Genomic DNA, 18444 nt, shown 5'->3' on the forward strand with positions numbered 1-18444 from the left:
TGGTAAATTACTTTCAAAGAAAAATATATTGACTCTGGAGGAAAATACGTGTGTAAAATGTTTTATATTTATATTTGGGATTTTTTTTTTAGAAATGTCACCTGAATTTATACCACAGTTTCAATTTTTCACCTTAAAGAAAAATTTAAGAGAAATGTCATCCTAATTTTTCAAAATCCATGATTTGTCATCTGATTTTAATACCATTCAATTTTCCATCCATTTTTAAGGGTATTTTAGTCTTTTCATTTTCAAAAAAAAAAAAAAGACCTCTCTCTCCCTTTCTCCCCTACCCAACCCCACCCGCCCCCAAAACACATCTCATAGGACCCCCCCCTTCTCTCCTCCATCCTCTCTCTCTCTCTCTCTCTCTCTATCTTCGAGCATGTATAAAAAATTTTATGGTGTTCATTGAGCATGTGTTTGAGATTTTCAAATACCTGATTTAAAACTACTTAAGCTTCCCACCCAAAATCCAACCCCTTTCTTATCTTTATAGTTTCAAGAACTTACGCCACTGTGTTTCTGTTGAAGGATCTAAGTTTGCTTGGTCACCATCTGTTAGGCTACCGAATTGTTGGTTTGGTAGATGTCCTTCAACTATTTTAAATATGCAAATGGAAAAAATACCAAAAAGAAAAAATAAGAAGAAAGTGGTGGACTGGATTTGGGTGGGCTAAGGGAACTTTTGTGTCGAGAGTGGGTGTTCCATGGTAGAGAGAGAAGGAGGAAGGGGGAATGGATTTCAAGGTGGGTAGGCTTGGTTGGAGCCATCAGTGGCACACAAGGGATGAGGGAAGGTGATAAATTTTTTTTTTTAGTTGTTTAAAATATATACAATTTTTTATAATAATGATTTTTCCATTTTTAAAATACCCTTGAAAATGGAAAGAGTAAAATACCCTTAAAAATGGATGAAAAATTGGATGATGTTAAAATCAGATGACAAATCATGGATTTAGAAAAATTAAGTTGACATTTCTATTAAATTTTTCTTTAAGTTGACAAATTGAAACTAAGGTACAAGTTCAGGTGACATTTATACAAAAATCCATTTATATTTTAAAGTTTTTTTTTAGTACAAGTGATAATCTAAACTATATGGGATGAAGATTTCTCACACACACACACAACTATGATGCCTTAGGGATTCGAACTTGAGATCTCTGGTCTGCAAGTGAAAGGCTCTTTTTCCACTACGTTAGACCTCGGCTTTTAAAGCATTTTTAAGCTTGTGCTAATCTGATAAAGAAAGGGGGAAAAAAAAGGATGAAAAAAAGCCAAGTAATGCTTTTTCGTAATTTTTTTTTAAAAAAGTGTTGTGATATGCTTAACGACACAGAACGAAAATGTCTTTTTTTAAAAGTTGTGTTCTTTTAGAAAAGTTGATGGAATCTATAAACAGAGGCAAATAATGCATCCTGCTTTTTGCCCTAGACTAATTGTAGAATTATTGGTTCACAACTAACTTTTTTTTTTTTTTTTTCTGTTTTTTTCTGGAGTGATACTGACCAAGACCCTTGTCCACATGTCTCTCGCTCTCCCTGTATGCTCTACCTAAATATCTTCTTCAATCAGCTTGACTCTGTTTCTGCTATGATTGCATTTTAAAAGGCCTCCTATATAATATATTTCTCTTTGTTTTTCTTTCTTTGGTTTGTTTTCATATATAGACCTACAGCTGCTTCAAATCCAGAATTTGTAAATTGATTTATTATTTTATGTGACGATTTAATATAATTTGTTTCAATTTTTAATCATATAGTTGGTCCCGTAGATAAAGGAAGAGGAAAAATAGAAAGAAAAAAAAAATCTATAAAGAGAACGTGGAAACGGAAAATATATTTGATGTCCAAATTTAGAGCTATCCCCTCCGTCTCCATGGACATCACTTTTTCTGAAGAAGAGCGTGGATGAAGTAGTGGGCCCTTCACTAACAATGAAGCTCTCCTCACTGTAGGTCATGGTCCTGAGATGCACACCCATAACCCATTGCTTTCAACACTTTTTCTTCCATGAAGCATCGGAACCTAGATGACCGAGTTAGATATAGACGCAATATATTACATTTAAGAAAAATAAAATGCAGACATGGTTTAGGGTTTAGCCTAAACCAGCCTATAACATTATTCATTGGCATACATGGTGGGTTTAGCTGAGTTGGCTAGAGTGAATATGCTAACTCTTTACTCTGCATCCGAGTTTGAATCCCCTTTCCATAATTTAGATTAGATTAAAGTAGAAATCGCTTGTATCAAAATATATATAAATGTCTACTCTCTTCAGTGTTTACTCTCTTCATTTCTAGGTGTCTTCAGTGTTTTTGCTTCAATTAACATGAATTAATGTTTCTTAACTTGTCATGAATTAATGTCCTTGATAAAGAACTTCACCGTAGCATGCATTTCATGCTACATGTGCTTAGCGACCAATCAAGAGGTCATGATTGATGCGATCTGAAAGGGCATTTCTGGGAAAGCTACTAGATAGGCTGAATAACACTGAGGCCAAAGGGAAGACTATTTGGTAGCACATTCCTGTTCTATGCTCTCTGTCGACAGGTTATGTTGCTTTTGCATGTAGCAATATAATTGTGGGGAGTGGGGTAAGCATAGCTTTGAGAGGTCAAATATTGGTTTAGTTTGGGTTGGTTCGGGTTTGAGCACAAATAGACCACCAAACTAAAAGCCTCGGTGGACCAAATATCAGCACCAACGCCGTACCAACAATCAAGAAAACCGACGTTGGTAAATCCAAGGAACAATTCAGTGTGGCTCAATTTCAGTTTTTGAAAGAGACAAGACGAGGCAGTGAGAATATAAAATTATTATATATCATGAACAGTAGTATAGAGAAAAAGAGAAACAAAGTCATAAAGAAGAGAGAATCCATGGAGAAAGAATGAGAAGTTTGTTAGGATTATAACCCTAACATTTTTATAATATTTTTAATTCCAATGCATAGTCTATGAATATCCTCATTATATAACACAAAAAAATATGTTTAATTTCTTTTTAATACAAGTTATACTTTAAACTATAATGAGAGGAAGGTTTCTCATACAAACTACCAAAGTGTCATGGAAGTTCGAACATGAAATGATTGGTGTACTAGCCAACATCTCTTTTCACTAAACTATACCCCGTTGGCACATAAAAACATATATTGAACTAGAGCAGCGCGGTTTAAAGCTATGGTCGTGTATGTTAGGTTTTGGGCCTAAGACCCGATGGCACGCCCCAAATGAGCTTGACCCATTGTAGTAGGTTAGCCCACTGCATACGAATATTCCAATTAGTTTGGATATTCTAAATGTATGATACAAATTACATCACCATCTTGCAAACATATTAGAACAAGAAAATATTTTCACTATTAATTAGTTGATTAAAAAAAAAAGAAAAAAAAAGGCTACCTCCTATTAGAACACGTGAGCAACGTGGGAGTGGGTCCCAGGCCACGTGACTCGTTCGCCAGATGTCTGCGCTGTTCTCCGTAACTGCATGTGCGCATCCTGCTGGATCAATTCAATTCGCCAGCGTGGCATTTTGAATCGGGGAAACAAAATCCTCAAATGTCACGTAGCACATTGTAGCATTGCTCAGCCGAGAAATGCTGTGCTCCGATAGAAAGCAACACCCACCTGGCGCACGTTAGACAGAGACAAAGCACATGGTCCTGAAATCAAAGAGATAGCAACTGACAAAGCTCGTACGTTTTGCAATTTGCATTTTTAAAATTAACTGAGTTATAATAATACACTAATCATTGATTGTTTTGTATTTTTTTTTGTCAACTCCAGTCTCCATGGAAGTGTGTGCTTTCTGTTTGGTGGTCAAATGTTTGACGGTGAGTAAGGGTATGCAGATGCAGTCAACAAATCTTGATCATACGTGATCGGATTAAAATGATTCATGAGGCCAATCATGAACAAATGGCCAATTTCTTTTTGGTTTTCAATGGAAGGGCCAAATGAATCAAAGTAGAAAATAGACAATAAAAGGTGCCGAGTCACATTAGGGCTTGTAGTGGCTGACTTCTATAATTCACAATAAGCTTGCAATTGTTTACACAATTTTAATATCTGCAATTGTAAATTGCGAAAGAAGTTTGATTTCCACAGTTTGCTCTCATTTCACGTAGTTCATTTTCTTTCTTTTTAGGCGAAGGGATGGCCATTGGCCACTTGTATGGATGTGATGTCTTGCATATTGTTAAATTTCAGAGAGATGGATAAGTGACCCACTACTAGTAATATCGATATTGTCCCCAACTTAACCACTTACAAAGCCCAGTAGGTGGGGTTTTATCATAAAAAGGATCGGTATTATTAGGAATGAAACCACTTATTATAAGTTGTAATTTATTCAATTAAGTTTCTGATGGGGGACTTTACATTCTTCAACACATATTGCCTTATGATGCTTCTTTTGTGTTAAATAAAGCGTCTCTTCTTACACTCCAAATTTTTTTTAAAAAAAATTTGCACTTACTATGATCTTAGGATGATTTTTTTGGGTATTTAATGGCGGAGCCACACTGGGACCAGTGTGGTCACGGGCCCCCACTCAATGTTTTAATATTTTAAAAGTAATATACTGTTATGTATTTGTATATGTATATTATTTCAAATACTTTATGTTTTTATATGTACCAACATGTGTTGTGACGGACCTATTAAGGCACAAGGAGGTGCTTCAAATTGCCCATTTGCTCAGATAGTAGTGGTGCACTCCATGTGTACAAATTACTTTATTTCAATTTTCAACATTTAAGTAAATTTCTTTGTCCTTTTACTTTCATTTATTTTTATATTACTCCATTTACTTAAGTTTACAATGTAAATAAGGAAGTACCCCCTATTTGGATTCAAATAAAAATACTAGAAAATCAAATTCCCACCAAATCAAAATATGAAAAATCGGTTTTAGTGCAAAATACGATTTAGGCTAAAAATGATGGCTCATTAAGTCAATATATACTTCATACTAAAATCCTATAAAATCAAGTTTTCTTATTTGATGTGCAAGGAATAAAAGCCGCCAAAAATTATCTTGAGAAAATGATTATTCTGAAAAACTATTTTTCATACTTAGTCAATATTTTTACATATAAAAAAAAAAATTCATGTATGATATGAATGCATGAAGGAACCTAAGGTATATGTATTGTGAGTTCGAATTTTTGATTCTTTATAATTTGTAAGAGGCCCCCACACACATGAAATCCTGGCTTCGCAACTGCTTAATATAAGCTATGTTTGGTATGCCTCACTAGATTGGACTGTGTTAAATAGCACTTGAAACCCATGTTTGGTAAGATAGGGGACTAACTTAAATGGTATTGTATAGTCCAACAATGAAAAAAATGCCGAACTCGCTCATCTAATACAGTGCGATTGAAATGTGGTTCACAAAATAGCACACGCGCAATTTTGAACGGGCAAGTTCGACATTAGATTTTCTGGAGAATTGAGAATGAAGTCACTTAGCTTGAATCAAAACCACCCCCACCACCACAGTCAAACTGTCAGAGCCTCCACCATCAAACCCACCACCACCACCATGATCGTTAGACCACCACCATCAAACCCATAACTAGCCACCACAGACCCAATCGAACCATCATTACCACCCAATCAGTCATTTGAACCATCATCACCACTCATAATCAGCCACCATATACCTAGCTCAACCACCATCACCACCCAATTGAACCACCACAAACATTAATTAGTGGAATTAGAGAGAGAGAGAGAGAGAGAGAGAGAGAGAGAGAGAGAGAGAGAGAGAGAGAGAGAGAGAGAGAGAGAGAGAGAGAGAGAGAGAGAGAGAGAGAGAGAGAGAGAGAGGGTGGGTTAATGGTTCGATTGGGTCTGCAGCAGCATGAAGAGAGAGTGAGAAAAAGGGAAGAGAGAAGAAGAGAGAAAGGAGAGAAGAGGAATGACATAGTTTACCTTTTCTTTATACTTCATGTACACTCACTCGCACTACCACCACCACCACCACCTCCTCCACCTCCTTCACTATACCAGCACTACGTTCACCTCCACTGCCACCTATATTGCCACCTATACCAACTCCATTACCACCACCACCTCCATCTCCATCATCTCTAAGATCCACCACCACCACCTTCACCACCATCACCACCACTACCACCTGCATAACCACCACCGCCTCTATTACCACCACTTGCACCGCCTCCATCACCACCGCCTGATTAGCACTCAACACTTTCAACATCATGCCAATTTTAGTTATTATCCAAAAAAATAAACAGTTTGACACTACTTTTCATACTCATAACATTTTAAAAATAATGTTTACCAAATGTGGAATTGCTTTATTTTACAATTGATTATTATTATTAATTTTATTTGAATACAAACGATAATCTAAACTACAAGGGAGAGAGGGATTTCACACACACATTCTCTACCAAGGTGCAGTTGGGGCTTGAACTTAAGACCACTGGTATGCAAGTAAGTCTATGCTCTTTTTCACTGGAATAGACTCTATTTGCTAAAACTGATTATTTTCAAAACACAACATAAATAGTTTTTTATTATTATTTTAAATTTTAAAGAGTGACAACAATACCAAATGAACCGTAACTCTCAAATTTCAGGTAGTATATTTGAATTGACTCGGTTCCCATCCGGTGCTTGAGGCTCTTTACTTTGATTCTTCTTGTATTGGTTGTCCTCATGACTTCACCTTATCATTTTATTTTCCTTCTTAAAAAAAAAGAAACAAAAGCTGAAAAATATAATTTATCTTTTACGCCACTAAGCATAACTCTATGACCCACATGGAAAATCGTTTTTAATTTCAGGAAATAAGTAGGATATCAAATTAAAGAAATAATAATAAGAGAAGAAAGTAGAGGAGATGTTGAAGTTGGACAGCTACCTACCTGTGTCGGCGTACAAGGCAGCATACCCATTACCCATAATCGCACTCTAAACCAGTCTCAGAAGCCAACCCAACCCTACCCAAGCCAAGGAAGGAAAGGAAAGGGAGAGAGAGAAAGACAGAGAAAGAAGAAGAGAGAGAAAACAAGACAAGAGCTTTACTTAGAAAGTTGGCTACAGTTTTCTTCACACCATCATTAACTTACTTACCAAATTCAGATAATAGATTCTTACATTTCCCATTTCCTCACTTGGACAACTGAAACACCCCCAAAACGGCACCGCTTTTGAGCAATGAGTGCGCGCAGTGGTTGGCGATCCGTAGATTGAAATTTGAATCCGCCATTATTATTAGCTTGCAAGAATGGCGTGAGCTTGGAGCAAATGTCAAACCAGAATCATTGACTCTTTCTACTTCGGAGGCATTGCTGTAATTCATTCGGGACCAGTGGATCGAGCTGAGCAGCAAGCAATGGAGTCAAGAATGGATCAGTATGAGCTTATGGAGCAGATCGGCCGCGGAGCTTTCGGAGCTGCCATTCTCGTCCACCACAAGGCCGAGAAGAAGAAGTAATTGATCTTAGCACACACATGTGGATATGTATCTAATGTGTTTGTGGATATGCTTGTGTATATTTGTGTAGTGTATGGATCAGATTTGAGGCTCATTTGGTTTTGATGCGTTTTTCAGGTATGTGTTGAAGAAGATCCGCCTTGCAAGACAAACCGAAAGGTGCCGGCGATCCGCTCATCAAGAGGTAAGTTCAATCCAATGCTCCAGTTCCTGATTTTCTTAGTGTTGCATACAAATTTCCTTCTATTTCGTACAGATTTAGTTTCCTTATATTTGTGTGGAAATTTGGAATTTTAGATGGCTCTTATTGCACGAATTCAACACCCGTACATTGTCGAATTTAAGGAAGCCTGGGTTGAGAAGGTTAGACACATTTGATATTGTGTATGTGTGTTGGATATACCTATATCAGATTTGTAGTTTTTACTTTTTGAGCTTTTTGTGTTTCTGTTGAAATGGAAGTGTTGTATACATAATGTAGGGTTGCTATGTTTGCATTGTCACTGGGTACTGTGAAGGTGGAGACATGTGAGTTGTCACAGATATTACAAACTTCATTTATTTGGCCTTGATTTATATAAATGTGCCTAGGTCCTTAATATTTTTAACCAGTTTTTCATCTATAAATTTTTCAGGGCTGAGTTGATGAAGAAGTCCAATGGGGCTTATTTTCCCGAGGAGGTGAGTATACTGATCTCTTTGTTCAAATACACTAATGCACACACTGGTGTTTTAGAATTCAATCTTACGGTTGGCTTGTGTTGGTGAATGCGGGAATTGCTCAGAAACTCTGCAGGTGGTTCACACAGCTACTATTGGCAGTTGAATACCTGCATTCAAAATATGTTCTACATCGTGACCTAAAAGTATGTTTGCCAACACTGGCACTTTACATCTCAATTTGCAGTTTAAGGTTGATCAAGATTAATCTGTTGTTCTCATTTTGCAGTGTTCTAACATATTTCTTACCAAGGATCAGGATGTTCGTCTTGGTGAGTTCAAGATGGATTTGACAATTGTTTAGAACATATATGTCTTCATATTGTTTTTCAGATGATAATGTGTTTGTTCTTATTTTGTTCATCGTGATCTTGTCTGTATATAGGGGATTTTGGTCTTGCGAAAACTTTGAAGGCAGATGACTTGGCTTCTTCGGTATGTGCTACAATTTTCTTTACATCCAATGAACTATATGTACAGCAATGATCTCTAAGTGTTTAGCTCATATCTAATGCTTAAGAAGTTTGATATCTTTAATTTCTGGTATTATAACGGTGCAATATAGTTCTAGAGGTTGATAAATGACCCTGCTATGTGTACAGACATTCAATAGTATAGACTAAAGTTTAATAATAAAGGAAGATATTAAAACATTAGATAGTTATACTAAGTTGGCAGTCTTGTATAAAGATACTGCTCTACCTAATTTATATATTTTTTATTTTTACTATTCTTTGTGCTTATTGACGTTCAATAATGTAACTTGAGAATATATGAATTTCTCTTTCTTTTGTATGATAACTTTTGTCAGATGTACTTCCGTTCACATTCTAGCTTATCCTTTTAAGATTTAAGCAACTGAATGTTTAGACGTTCAGAGAATAATATCAAGGGGTCAAAGCAATTTTTTTTTTTTTATACTATTAAATATAAAATGAAAAGGTTCTTTTTAAGCATTCAGTTATTAGCCTGTGCTGGTGATAGAGACTTTAGTGCTATTTGTGGAATTAACAGTGTTCCTGTACTTCTGTGTGCAGGTGGTCGGGACCCCCAATTACATGTGTCCTGAACTGCTTGCAGATATTCCTTATGGCTTCAAGTCTGATATTTGGTCTCTAGGTATGTTGTCTTATATATATGTCTTTAAAGTTATGTTATTTTTTCTGTGGCTGAAATGGTTGATTTTTTTGCCAGGGTGCTGCATATATGAGATGGCTGCTCATCGACCAGCATTTAAAGCTTTTGTAAGATTTCTTACAGTTCTCTTGGCATTAATTCTTTGTGTGCAATATGATTTTATGGGAATTCAAATGTACCAGATGATCAAATAATTTTTCCTTTTTATTTCCTAGTGGGTGTGTATTTTTTAAAATCTGATTTGATAGGAATTCTCATCATAGTCCTGTGATGGGGTGATTCCCTGTGCACTTTAGCAATGGTTTCCATAAATGTATTTGAAGTGGCCTACAATGTTGTTGAACCTCAACTTTTAATTATACCCCAAATAAGAAAAATATATTCAAGTAATTTGTGTCATTGACAGAGTCCAATTCTGATCTAAATGGCCTTTCTTCTTGTAGTGGAGGCCTTCATAATATCATATATCCTGTGCAAACCATCTGATGGGCAGTTTACATGCTTTTAAACAGTTTATATGTTTGGGAAGACAAACTGCTTCAGGTGCTGTTTTTCTCTTTAAATTCCACCATCCATCTGTTGGGGTTCTTTTTTTCTTCCCCGCCATTTCTTTTCTGGCACCATGGAAATGCCTGGTTCAAAATGATGTGTGATAAAAAGTTTGTGCTCCCACACATTTTTAACTGCTTTCTTCAAGTAGTAAACGTTTTTGGTTAGAAGGGAGGCCAGAGGGGCAGGGGGGAATATGATCTCTGGCCTTGGTGTGGGGGAAAATTTTCTCTACCATAGGAGCTACAAGGCCCCACTCCTTAACTAGTCAACTCTATGCTGTCATGAACCATATAAATATCTTGACTAGTTATTCTTATCAGAAGTTGAATGTTTGCATTACACCTGTTGTTTCAGGATATGGCAGGATTGATAAGCAAGATTAATCGTTCCTCTATAGGTCCTTTGCCGCCTTGCTATTCCCCATCCTTGTAAGTTTTTATCTTCTATTGTTAAGTTTCATCTTCTTTGAGTTATGTTTGTGTTCTCAATTATTTTACCTGGACTTGGCTCTTGCTCTGCATTACTGTGCCTTCTGCCCCTGTATCATGAAAGATATATATAAATATCAATAGGTGCAGACACACACATAGAGCTACACATATTTTGAAAGGATGTACATAAACATGTCAACATGGGCATTCGGTTGGTAATATTAAATGCTTTTCCTGCTTATAGAAAGAGTGGAGAAACGTAATTTTCACTTTTGGTTTTCTTCCAAATAACTGCTTTACTGTATATTGTTGAAAACTGGATGCTCTATAGCATGTTAATCAATCTTTTGGCCATTGTGCATGCAGGAAAACACTAATCAAAGGCATGCTGAGAAAGAACCCAGAGCATCGGCCAAGTGTAAGTGTCTCTCTAGGATGCTCTACTCAACTTCCACGATTTAGAGCAACTGCACCCTAATAATTTCGACTTCCACTTTGTCAGGCATCCGAGGTTTTGAAGCACCCTTATTTGCTGCCTTATGTTGAACAGTATCGTCCATCCTTTAGCACTCGAACAGCCTTCTCTCCTGATAAGGCTATATCTAGAGCTCGTGAATCTCGAAGAAACATGGCAGAAAGCCAAAACAGTAATGGTTCAAGCAGTGATAAAGATAGTTTGCGTTCTATTGAGAAAAACATTCCAGAAATGGAGTCAAACTGTTATAATAAAGCTACTGAGACAGATTTGGTTTCTTTTGAGGATGAAGATGGCTCTGAGCAGCTCCTGCCTACTGAAGAACATGGCCCAAATGTTTGTTCTGTTAAAGTGGAACAACAGTTGATGAAGCCTTCTCATTCTGAATCCAATGTTGAATTCAGGCAACCAAAAACCATTAGGAATATAATGCTGGCTTTGAAAGAAGGAAAAGTTAGGGAAAATAGTTCACCAATGAGAAGTAATCGTACTAAGGTTGGTGTGTCCACCCAGAGAACTAACACAGAAGCAGTGTCTAAAATACCCAGGCTGAGTGATGTTTCTCCTGGTATCAAGTCCAGTCCTGATACACCTACTGTTGCATCATCAATGGCAATCCCTGATTCTGCAAAACGGACACAGGGATCCCATCCTTTAAAGCATCCGGTAATAATAATGTTTAAATTATTTATTTATATTAAATATGTGGATTTAACTGATTATTGATGTATTGTGGTTTATTTTTACAGTTACCCATAGTTGATTCCTCACCAAAACCTAAACCCAGAAATGATGGTACTCCTCCCCCTGTTCCTATAAAACAATTTTTTGATGATGGAATTCCTAAGCCTAGGCAAAGGACCCCTCCTACGCTGGCTAGACGTTCTACATTTCCTGGACGGATGAAGCAAGTGGGGGTTGATGTTCCAAATGCAGTGAGCTATGCTCTGAGGATAAGTGCTAGAGAGATAACACAGGAGCCTGAAAAGCATCCTCCTCAAGTGCCTAACGGTTGCCTAACAAACTTTCCTAGAGAGGTCACAGAAGAGCCTCGAAGATATCAAGAGACAACTTCGAAAGGAATGCAGACGGATAGCAGCAATTCTATCTCCTCTTCTGTTTCAATTCAAGGATTTGAGATTTGTGATGATGCAACAACTCCTTTTATTGACATGACCGAGCAGATGCTTCCTGATTATGGGAGTGTCACCCACATTGTGAGTACAGAATCTCCACCAAGTTGTTCAGCTGCTACTCATTTTCATTCAGTGATGTCTGAGACTGCAAAAAACCATAAGCATGATAATAAATCAGAATGCTTAATTGAAACCTCTGAGGCTATTCTAGATCTTCACAATACAACAGCTGGTGACGAACAAGTGAATTTAACTGCTGCTATTGATCTCCCTGTCCCGGTTTCTGAAGAAAGATTACTTTGCAATGATCATACCCCTGTAAATAGGCCCAGTAGTACGCCTGGTACAGTGTTCCAGTCAAAATATACATCTACATCAAGTGGTCATGACAAGTTCACTGTAAGGGAACTTCTATCCTCGGTTGCAGACACTACCCATTCTTCGGACCAAAAAAAAGACACTACCCTTTCTGTTGCCCCTCCCATTTCGTCAAGCCAAAGTTTATTTCAGCCAGATAGAGGAACCAGCTTGCAAAATCCATCAGGTGAAAAGGCAGCTGCTGCTAATCTTCCTCCTGCTTTTGATGATGTCATACATGTAATACGGCATAGTAGTTTCCGTGTCGGGAGTGATCAGCCAGTAATGGAATCTGTGGAGATGGGGGTTCAGAATGTGGATGTTGGGAAGCTGATAAATGTAGTAAGGGACGAATTGGAGATGCGAAATGTGACTGCTCCTATTGCTCCTAAATCCTCAAACTGCTCTGAAGCAGTAAGCCCGAAATCCAATAATTCTGATCACTGGGATGCCAAAGAAACTGAGATGAGGAACCTTGTACCTTCAGCTCAAAAATCTGATTCCTCTGAGCCAACAAAGCCCAATCCTCCTATGACCGAAGAGGAAATACCAGAAAAGGAAATAATGGATGTCAAGTCTTTTAGGCAGAGGGCAGAGGCACTAGAAGGACTACTAGAACTATCTGCAGATTTGCTGCAGCACAACAGATTGGAGGAACTCTCAGTTGTTTTGAAGCCTTTTGGGAAAGATAAAGTCTCCCCAAGGGAGACAGCTATCTGGTTAGCAAAGAGTCTTAAGGGATTGAGGATCGAGGAAGGTGGGCGGAGTTCGTGAAGCTCTCTCTATAGTAAGCTCTCTCTTGTTGATGTTACTTGAAACAGCAATACTAATCTCAGCTTTTTGTCATGCCTCTTGAAAATTCAAATCCATTTTGAATTCCAAAGAGAACAACCAGGTCTCAAGTTTTTTTTCTTTCTTCAATTTGTAATTCTTTGAATGCATTCGGTTGTTGTACATAGTGACCATACGAATTATAACATTGTCTTCTAGCCAAATGTATGATATGCTGTTAGCTTGCAGCCAATGTTATTATTGGGGTTGTAGCAGAACAAAAAGTTAGTATTGCTGAAATTGTCGATCAGGTTTGTTCTTCGTTGTCGAAATCTGAAGAAACGATAACTGTTCTTTACTTTGCACCGGAATCTTTTTTTATAAAAACAAACTGTTGTTTACTCATGACATATAAACCTAATGTTTATGTTTAGGGGCTACGGATAAATTCTTTGGTTTAGATTGAAATAATCTTCTCTATAATCTGATAAAGGTGATTTTTAAGCTCAGTGAAAAGGGCCTTTAATATGTTGGCAAAAAAAAGAAAAGGGGCTTTAATATGTGGGCAAAGCAAGAGTTTGTATTCCATACGGAAAAGAATTCAATGGTTATCTACAAGTTTAAAGTTGACTCTTAAGAATTTTGAAAAGAAAATGTTTCAACACAAAAAAATTCAAATTCAAATTCAGTGGTTATCGAGGCTATTTAGGAATTAGAATTATAAACAAACAACTCCCTCCCCTCCCTAGTCATTCGTAGCAAGCTGACACACAAACCCTAAACCATAAACTCTAAACATGTGTATAGGAGCAGTGAGGAAGAACGATGAAGAATCGCCACACGTGGCCGTCGAGATTGATAGAAAAAAGTAAGGAAAAGTTGGCAGCGAAGAATGAAGGAAAATCGGCAGACCAAAAGGTGGATGAGAAAACACCTCTGCTTCCTTCCTCATCAAGTAACAGTAAGACCACCAGGGCTGAGGAGGCGCCCTGTGATGTACAGAAATGGCTTGCAATCGGCTGTTTGTTTTGGTTCATTTTTTGTGTGTGCGGTATTGCCGGTTTATCTCCAGCAACGTTTTCCACCCCAAGCATCCAACTAGTCTCCTTCTCCGTTGACCGCTTCGATGTGGATGTTGCTGTTCCAGACTCTCAAATAACTGCTCACTGGAACATTCACTTTCTTCCTCAGAAACCCTTATGGCAGTAGCAGCCTAATTTTTCGAGAGATTTACGCAGAGGTCTTTTACAGGGATGAGTTTCTAGGAGGCGCATTCACGAACCCTTTTGTGCAGCAGCCAAAGGAGACCAAGTTGGTGTCGGCCGCTGTCGTGTCTTCTGCCACAGGTCGGAAAGAGGATAGTCAACGCCATTGTTGCAGAAAGGAGCAGAACTGGAGCTGTAAGTTTCGACGTGGAAATTTATGCAAAAGTCCTTGTGAAAGGGGGATGGGAATGGGTATTTGTTCTTTGTCAAAATCCAGAATGTAGGGTTTCTGTCAATTGTGAAAAGTTGAAGGTTCAATTCAATTCATCAAATGCAACAGGGGAGCTTCTATAGTGAGGGGAAAGTTATAAGGGGTTTTTTTTTAGGGGTATGTTAGAGCCGTTGGATTTCATCCAACGGTGAGTTTTTAAAAGAGGGTGCATGTAGAACCGAGTTGAAATCTGACCCGTTGGAAACCCAACTTCAGTTGAAGATATTTCCCTCTCTGAAAAATTCAAGAACACAATCCTCTGTTTTTGAATGTAACGCAAACCCAGAATTAGAAAGATCCAAAGCTCCCAAACCCTATAGTCGCTCCATTGTCATCAGCTACTTGGGAGGCCTGCGATCTATGGCATCCTCGGTATGACGATTAATGGCTCTTATCTAGCTATTGCCCTGTTTTGATTCTATGGCTGAAGTGAAAACCCCTTCTCTTTTTCGTTCAGCACACGAGATTCCAGATGAAAGCAAAGTAGCATATCTGGTTCTGTAGCTAGACGCCGCAGCAGCATTTGTTCCTCGATTGTGGTAGAGATGGAGTCTCCACTACCAAAGAGTCTTCTCTAATGTCCACCACATTCTCTTAAGCTGATTGACTTCGGAGCTCCCGCTTGAGTTTGAGAGGTAAGTTTACTGTTGCTGGATTGATTTTATTGGGTTTGGTTTGTTTTTTGTGAGGGTGAGAAATTCGTCATTTGTGGCATCAATAATGCGTCATTTCTGCGGTCAATAATGTGTTATTCTGCCGTCAATAATGCGTCAGTTTTCTGTCAATAATGCGTCATTTCCTTATGAATATTCAATATATTTAGTTGATTGTTTTTGGTGGGGGTGGGAAATTATAAAATGTAGGTAAAAGATCCTAAACTTAGGCTTAATGGCATTATGAGTAAGCATTTGGAGAGGATATTGGGAGAAGTTCTGTAATTGCTGGTTTGAATTACATTTGTGTTCTTAGTTGAACATGTTGGTTCTAATGTTATTTTTTCCAGATTATTGCACAAGAGATGACGTAACTATTGTTAAATTTTGTGTAATAATGGCTTTTACAAACAAGCTAGGCTATGCGTCTTTTTTGTGTCAATTTGGGCAATGTTTTGTGTAAGTGGAATGCATTGATATGTTGTAATGCAGTAATGATTGATTAATGAATTAATATTTGCTATGCAGTGATATAAAAGTAGTTCAAAAATATATGTGGGTAAAATGTCTGGGGCTCAGAGAGTGATGACTGTGTAACAGCTAATGGGATGGTTTACATTCCTGAAGTAAGAAATGAGGAAACACCAGCGGTTGGGATGAAGTTCGACTCGCTTGACCTCACTTATAATTTCTATAACAGATATGCATTCTTGGCTGGCTTTGGTATTCGACTTCATTCCAGCTTTCGGGGGACAAATAAGAAAGAGATTCTGAGGAAAGAATTTGTTTGTTGCAAACAAGGTGCATACAGGAAAGATGAAACTCGGGAGAGAAAAAGACAGCGGGGAATAAGTAGATGCAATTGCAAAGCTAAGATTGTGGTTGTGAAGACAAATGGGAGCAAGAAGTATGCCATCTCTCTTTTTGCAGAGGGACACAATCATAAGATGACAGCCTCAGAAAGAGTGCATTTATTGAGATCACACCGTCGTATTTCGGATTCTACAAAAGTACTTACAAAACAGTTGGGTTCGGTTAATATCCCCATTCATCAGAAGGTAAGTATTTTCGAGGTGCAATCCGGAGGAATGGATAAAATCGGTTTTATCAAAAAGGATATTTACAATCTTGAATGTAGTGTGAATGGGAAGCTGAGGAACCACGATGTTGAACTAGTGACCGAGTATTTTATGGCTGAACAGAAAAAAAAATGAGGCTTTTTATTTCAAGATTGAGGGAGATGGCGAAGACAGGTTTAGTCGATGTTTTTGGGCAGATGCAACTTCTAGACGGGCATACCGGTTGTATGGAGATGTTGTTGTATTCGATACCACATTCAACACGAATCGATACGACTTGACATTTGCACCAATATTGGGAGTTAATAACCATGGTCAGAAAATTGTCTTAGCATGCACATTTTTGAGCAAGGAAACGACTGAGTCGTTTATTTGGATGTTTGAGGAGTTTAAGAAAGCCATGCAAGGTGGCGAACCTAAAACGATCATTACAGATCAAGATGCGGCCATCACCAGAGCGATTTCAATAGCCTTCCCGACTACATTTCATCGGCTTTGCATATGGCACATCACATCAAAGTTCCATGTTAAGTTACCACATTCTGCTTATAAGGAGTATTTGCGTGAATTTCAGAAAGCCATATGGGATACTGACAATAAGGATGAGTTTGATGCAAAGTGGAATATTGTGGTTACAAAGGCTGGTTTGACTGACCATCAATGGCTAAGTTCAATGTTTGATTTAAGGGAATCTTGGGTTCCAGCCTACTCACGAGACTTTTTTGCCGCTGGAATGTCAAGCAGCCAAAGAGCGGAAGGTTCTCATGCTTTCTTCAAGCAATACATATCAAGGAGAAATTCGTTGATGGATTTCATAATACGATTTGAGAGGGCACTTTCCCATCAACGTCAAAAAGAGTTAGCTGCTGATCACGTAGATGCATTTGAAGTGGCTCAATGTATTCTACCAATGTCAATGAACAAACAAATGGCTACCTTGTACACAAGGGCAATGTTTCAAAAGTTTGAGAAAGAACTAATACAAAGTACAGCATGTTCTCTAGAGCTCAAAACAGAGGATGCTTCAAAAGTTGTCTTTAATGTGAGCGAAAGGAAAAATTGGCAAACAAGAGTGGCAGAAGTCGTATATGTCAAAGATTCTGACCACGCATCGTGTAGCTGCAAAAAATTTGAATTTGTTGGGATTATTTGCAAGCACATCCTAGCATTGTTCAGAAGGGACCAGATTGAATATATGCCCGATAAATATATTTTGAAAAGGTGGAAGAAAACTGCGAAAGCTGGATTGGTGTCAGATGCAAATGGCAACGAAATTAAAGACTCTGCAGATCCTGGTCTTTTAATAAAGCGGAGTACAATGTCCCGACTTGCTTCAGATGTGGTTGAGGATGCATTAATGTGTGAAGAAGGATGTGAGCTAGTGTCAGAGACTCTAAAAAGTTTGTGGGTGAAGTTGAAGTTGTTGAAGGATGGACCAAGTAATAACGAAGTTGGAGGGTCTAGCTCTCAAACACAATATATGAAAGACCCTAAGAGAGTAAGGTGCAAAGGAAGGTGGAAACAAGTAACGGGAGCAAAGGAAAAGCCAATGAAGCGAGGGATTCGACACTGTCGGGAGTGTGGAGACATTGGTCATGATAGAAGACAATGCCCAAGAAATTTGAACACACCGTAAGATGTTAAAACTATTTATAATAACACCTAAAATTTGAATAGTTAAATTTTTTATGTGCTTGTGTTTGGTGTTTATGCAGGACATCACCGTCAAACAATGAGGAATCAACTCCAATAGATCTCAGTGACCCATTATTCGACGAATTTTACAGGATGTACGGACCTACCGAATGATTTATGTTTGTATTATACAAAGGCCGGTTGTTATGAAGGCTAATGATCAGGTTAAGTTTTCTATATGCAGTTTTATTTTATTTGTTTGTTCATGTCCACTGATAAGCTTTTACTTTGTCCACTGCTAATTGAAATGGAAATTTGGTTGGTTTACTTCTTGCATGAAATTTGGACACATGTTAATTTTACATGTCTTCTCCCTATTTGGAAATTTTCATAGACATTTGATAAAGTATCAAATTTTGAGTTTTGTGAAGAAGCAATGACTTTTACCATGTACAATGGGTAGTTTATGCTGAATTATGAACGAGTGACACAGATTCATTGATTATATCACAAGGTAATGTAGCATTTCCAG

The 18444-nt window shown here is 37.9% G+C and overlaps 3 protein-coding genes across 3 annotated transcripts; all 3 read left to right on the plus strand.

Annotated features, from left to right (window-relative positions):
* The first annotated feature begins 6890 nt into the window (after positions 1-6890).
* On the plus strand, positions 6891-13379 carry NEK6 (serine/threonine-protein kinase NEK5). The gene is made up of 14 exons (XM_021962502.2): positions 6891-7486; positions 7608-7674; positions 7788-7853; positions 7972-8018; positions 8126-8171; positions 8276-8356; positions 8440-8482; positions 8596-8645; positions 9248-9329; positions 9405-9454; positions 10254-10327; positions 10697-10748; positions 10833-11471; positions 11555-13379. The coding sequence occupies exons 1-14, from the start codon at positions 7389-7391 to the stop codon at positions 13070-13072; spliced, it is 2913 nt and encodes a 970-aa protein (XP_021818194.1). The 5' UTR covers positions 6891-7388; the 3' UTR covers positions 13073-13379.
* A 2427-nt stretch (positions 13380-15806) lies between these two features.
* LOC148293930 (protein FAR1-RELATED SEQUENCE 5-like) lies at positions 15807-17083 on the plus strand. Its single transcript, XM_088254654.1, has 3 exons — positions 15807-16381; positions 16488-16921; positions 16965-17083. Exons 1-3 carry the CDS (start codon positions 15807-15809, stop codon positions 17081-17083), a joined length of 1128 nt encoding a protein of 375 aa, XP_088110780.1.
* A 212-nt stretch (positions 17084-17295) lies between these two features.
* LOC148293931 (uncharacterized) lies at positions 17296-18157 on the plus strand. Its single transcript, XM_088255798.1, has 2 exons — positions 17296-17909; positions 17993-18157. The coding sequence occupies exons 1-2, from the start codon at positions 17473-17475 to the stop codon at positions 18084-18086; spliced, it is 531 nt and encodes a 176-aa protein (XP_088111924.1). The 5' UTR covers positions 17296-17472; the 3' UTR covers positions 18087-18157.
* The last annotated feature ends 287 nt before the right edge of the window (positions 18158-18444 follow it).

This window comes from Prunus avium, chromosome 6 (genome assembly GCF_965620075.1).
Source record: "Prunus avium chromosome 6, drPruAviu1.hap1.1, whole genome shotgun sequence".
NCBI classification, from domain to species: domain Eukaryota; kingdom Viridiplantae; phylum Streptophyta; class Magnoliopsida; order Rosales; family Rosaceae; genus Prunus; species Prunus avium.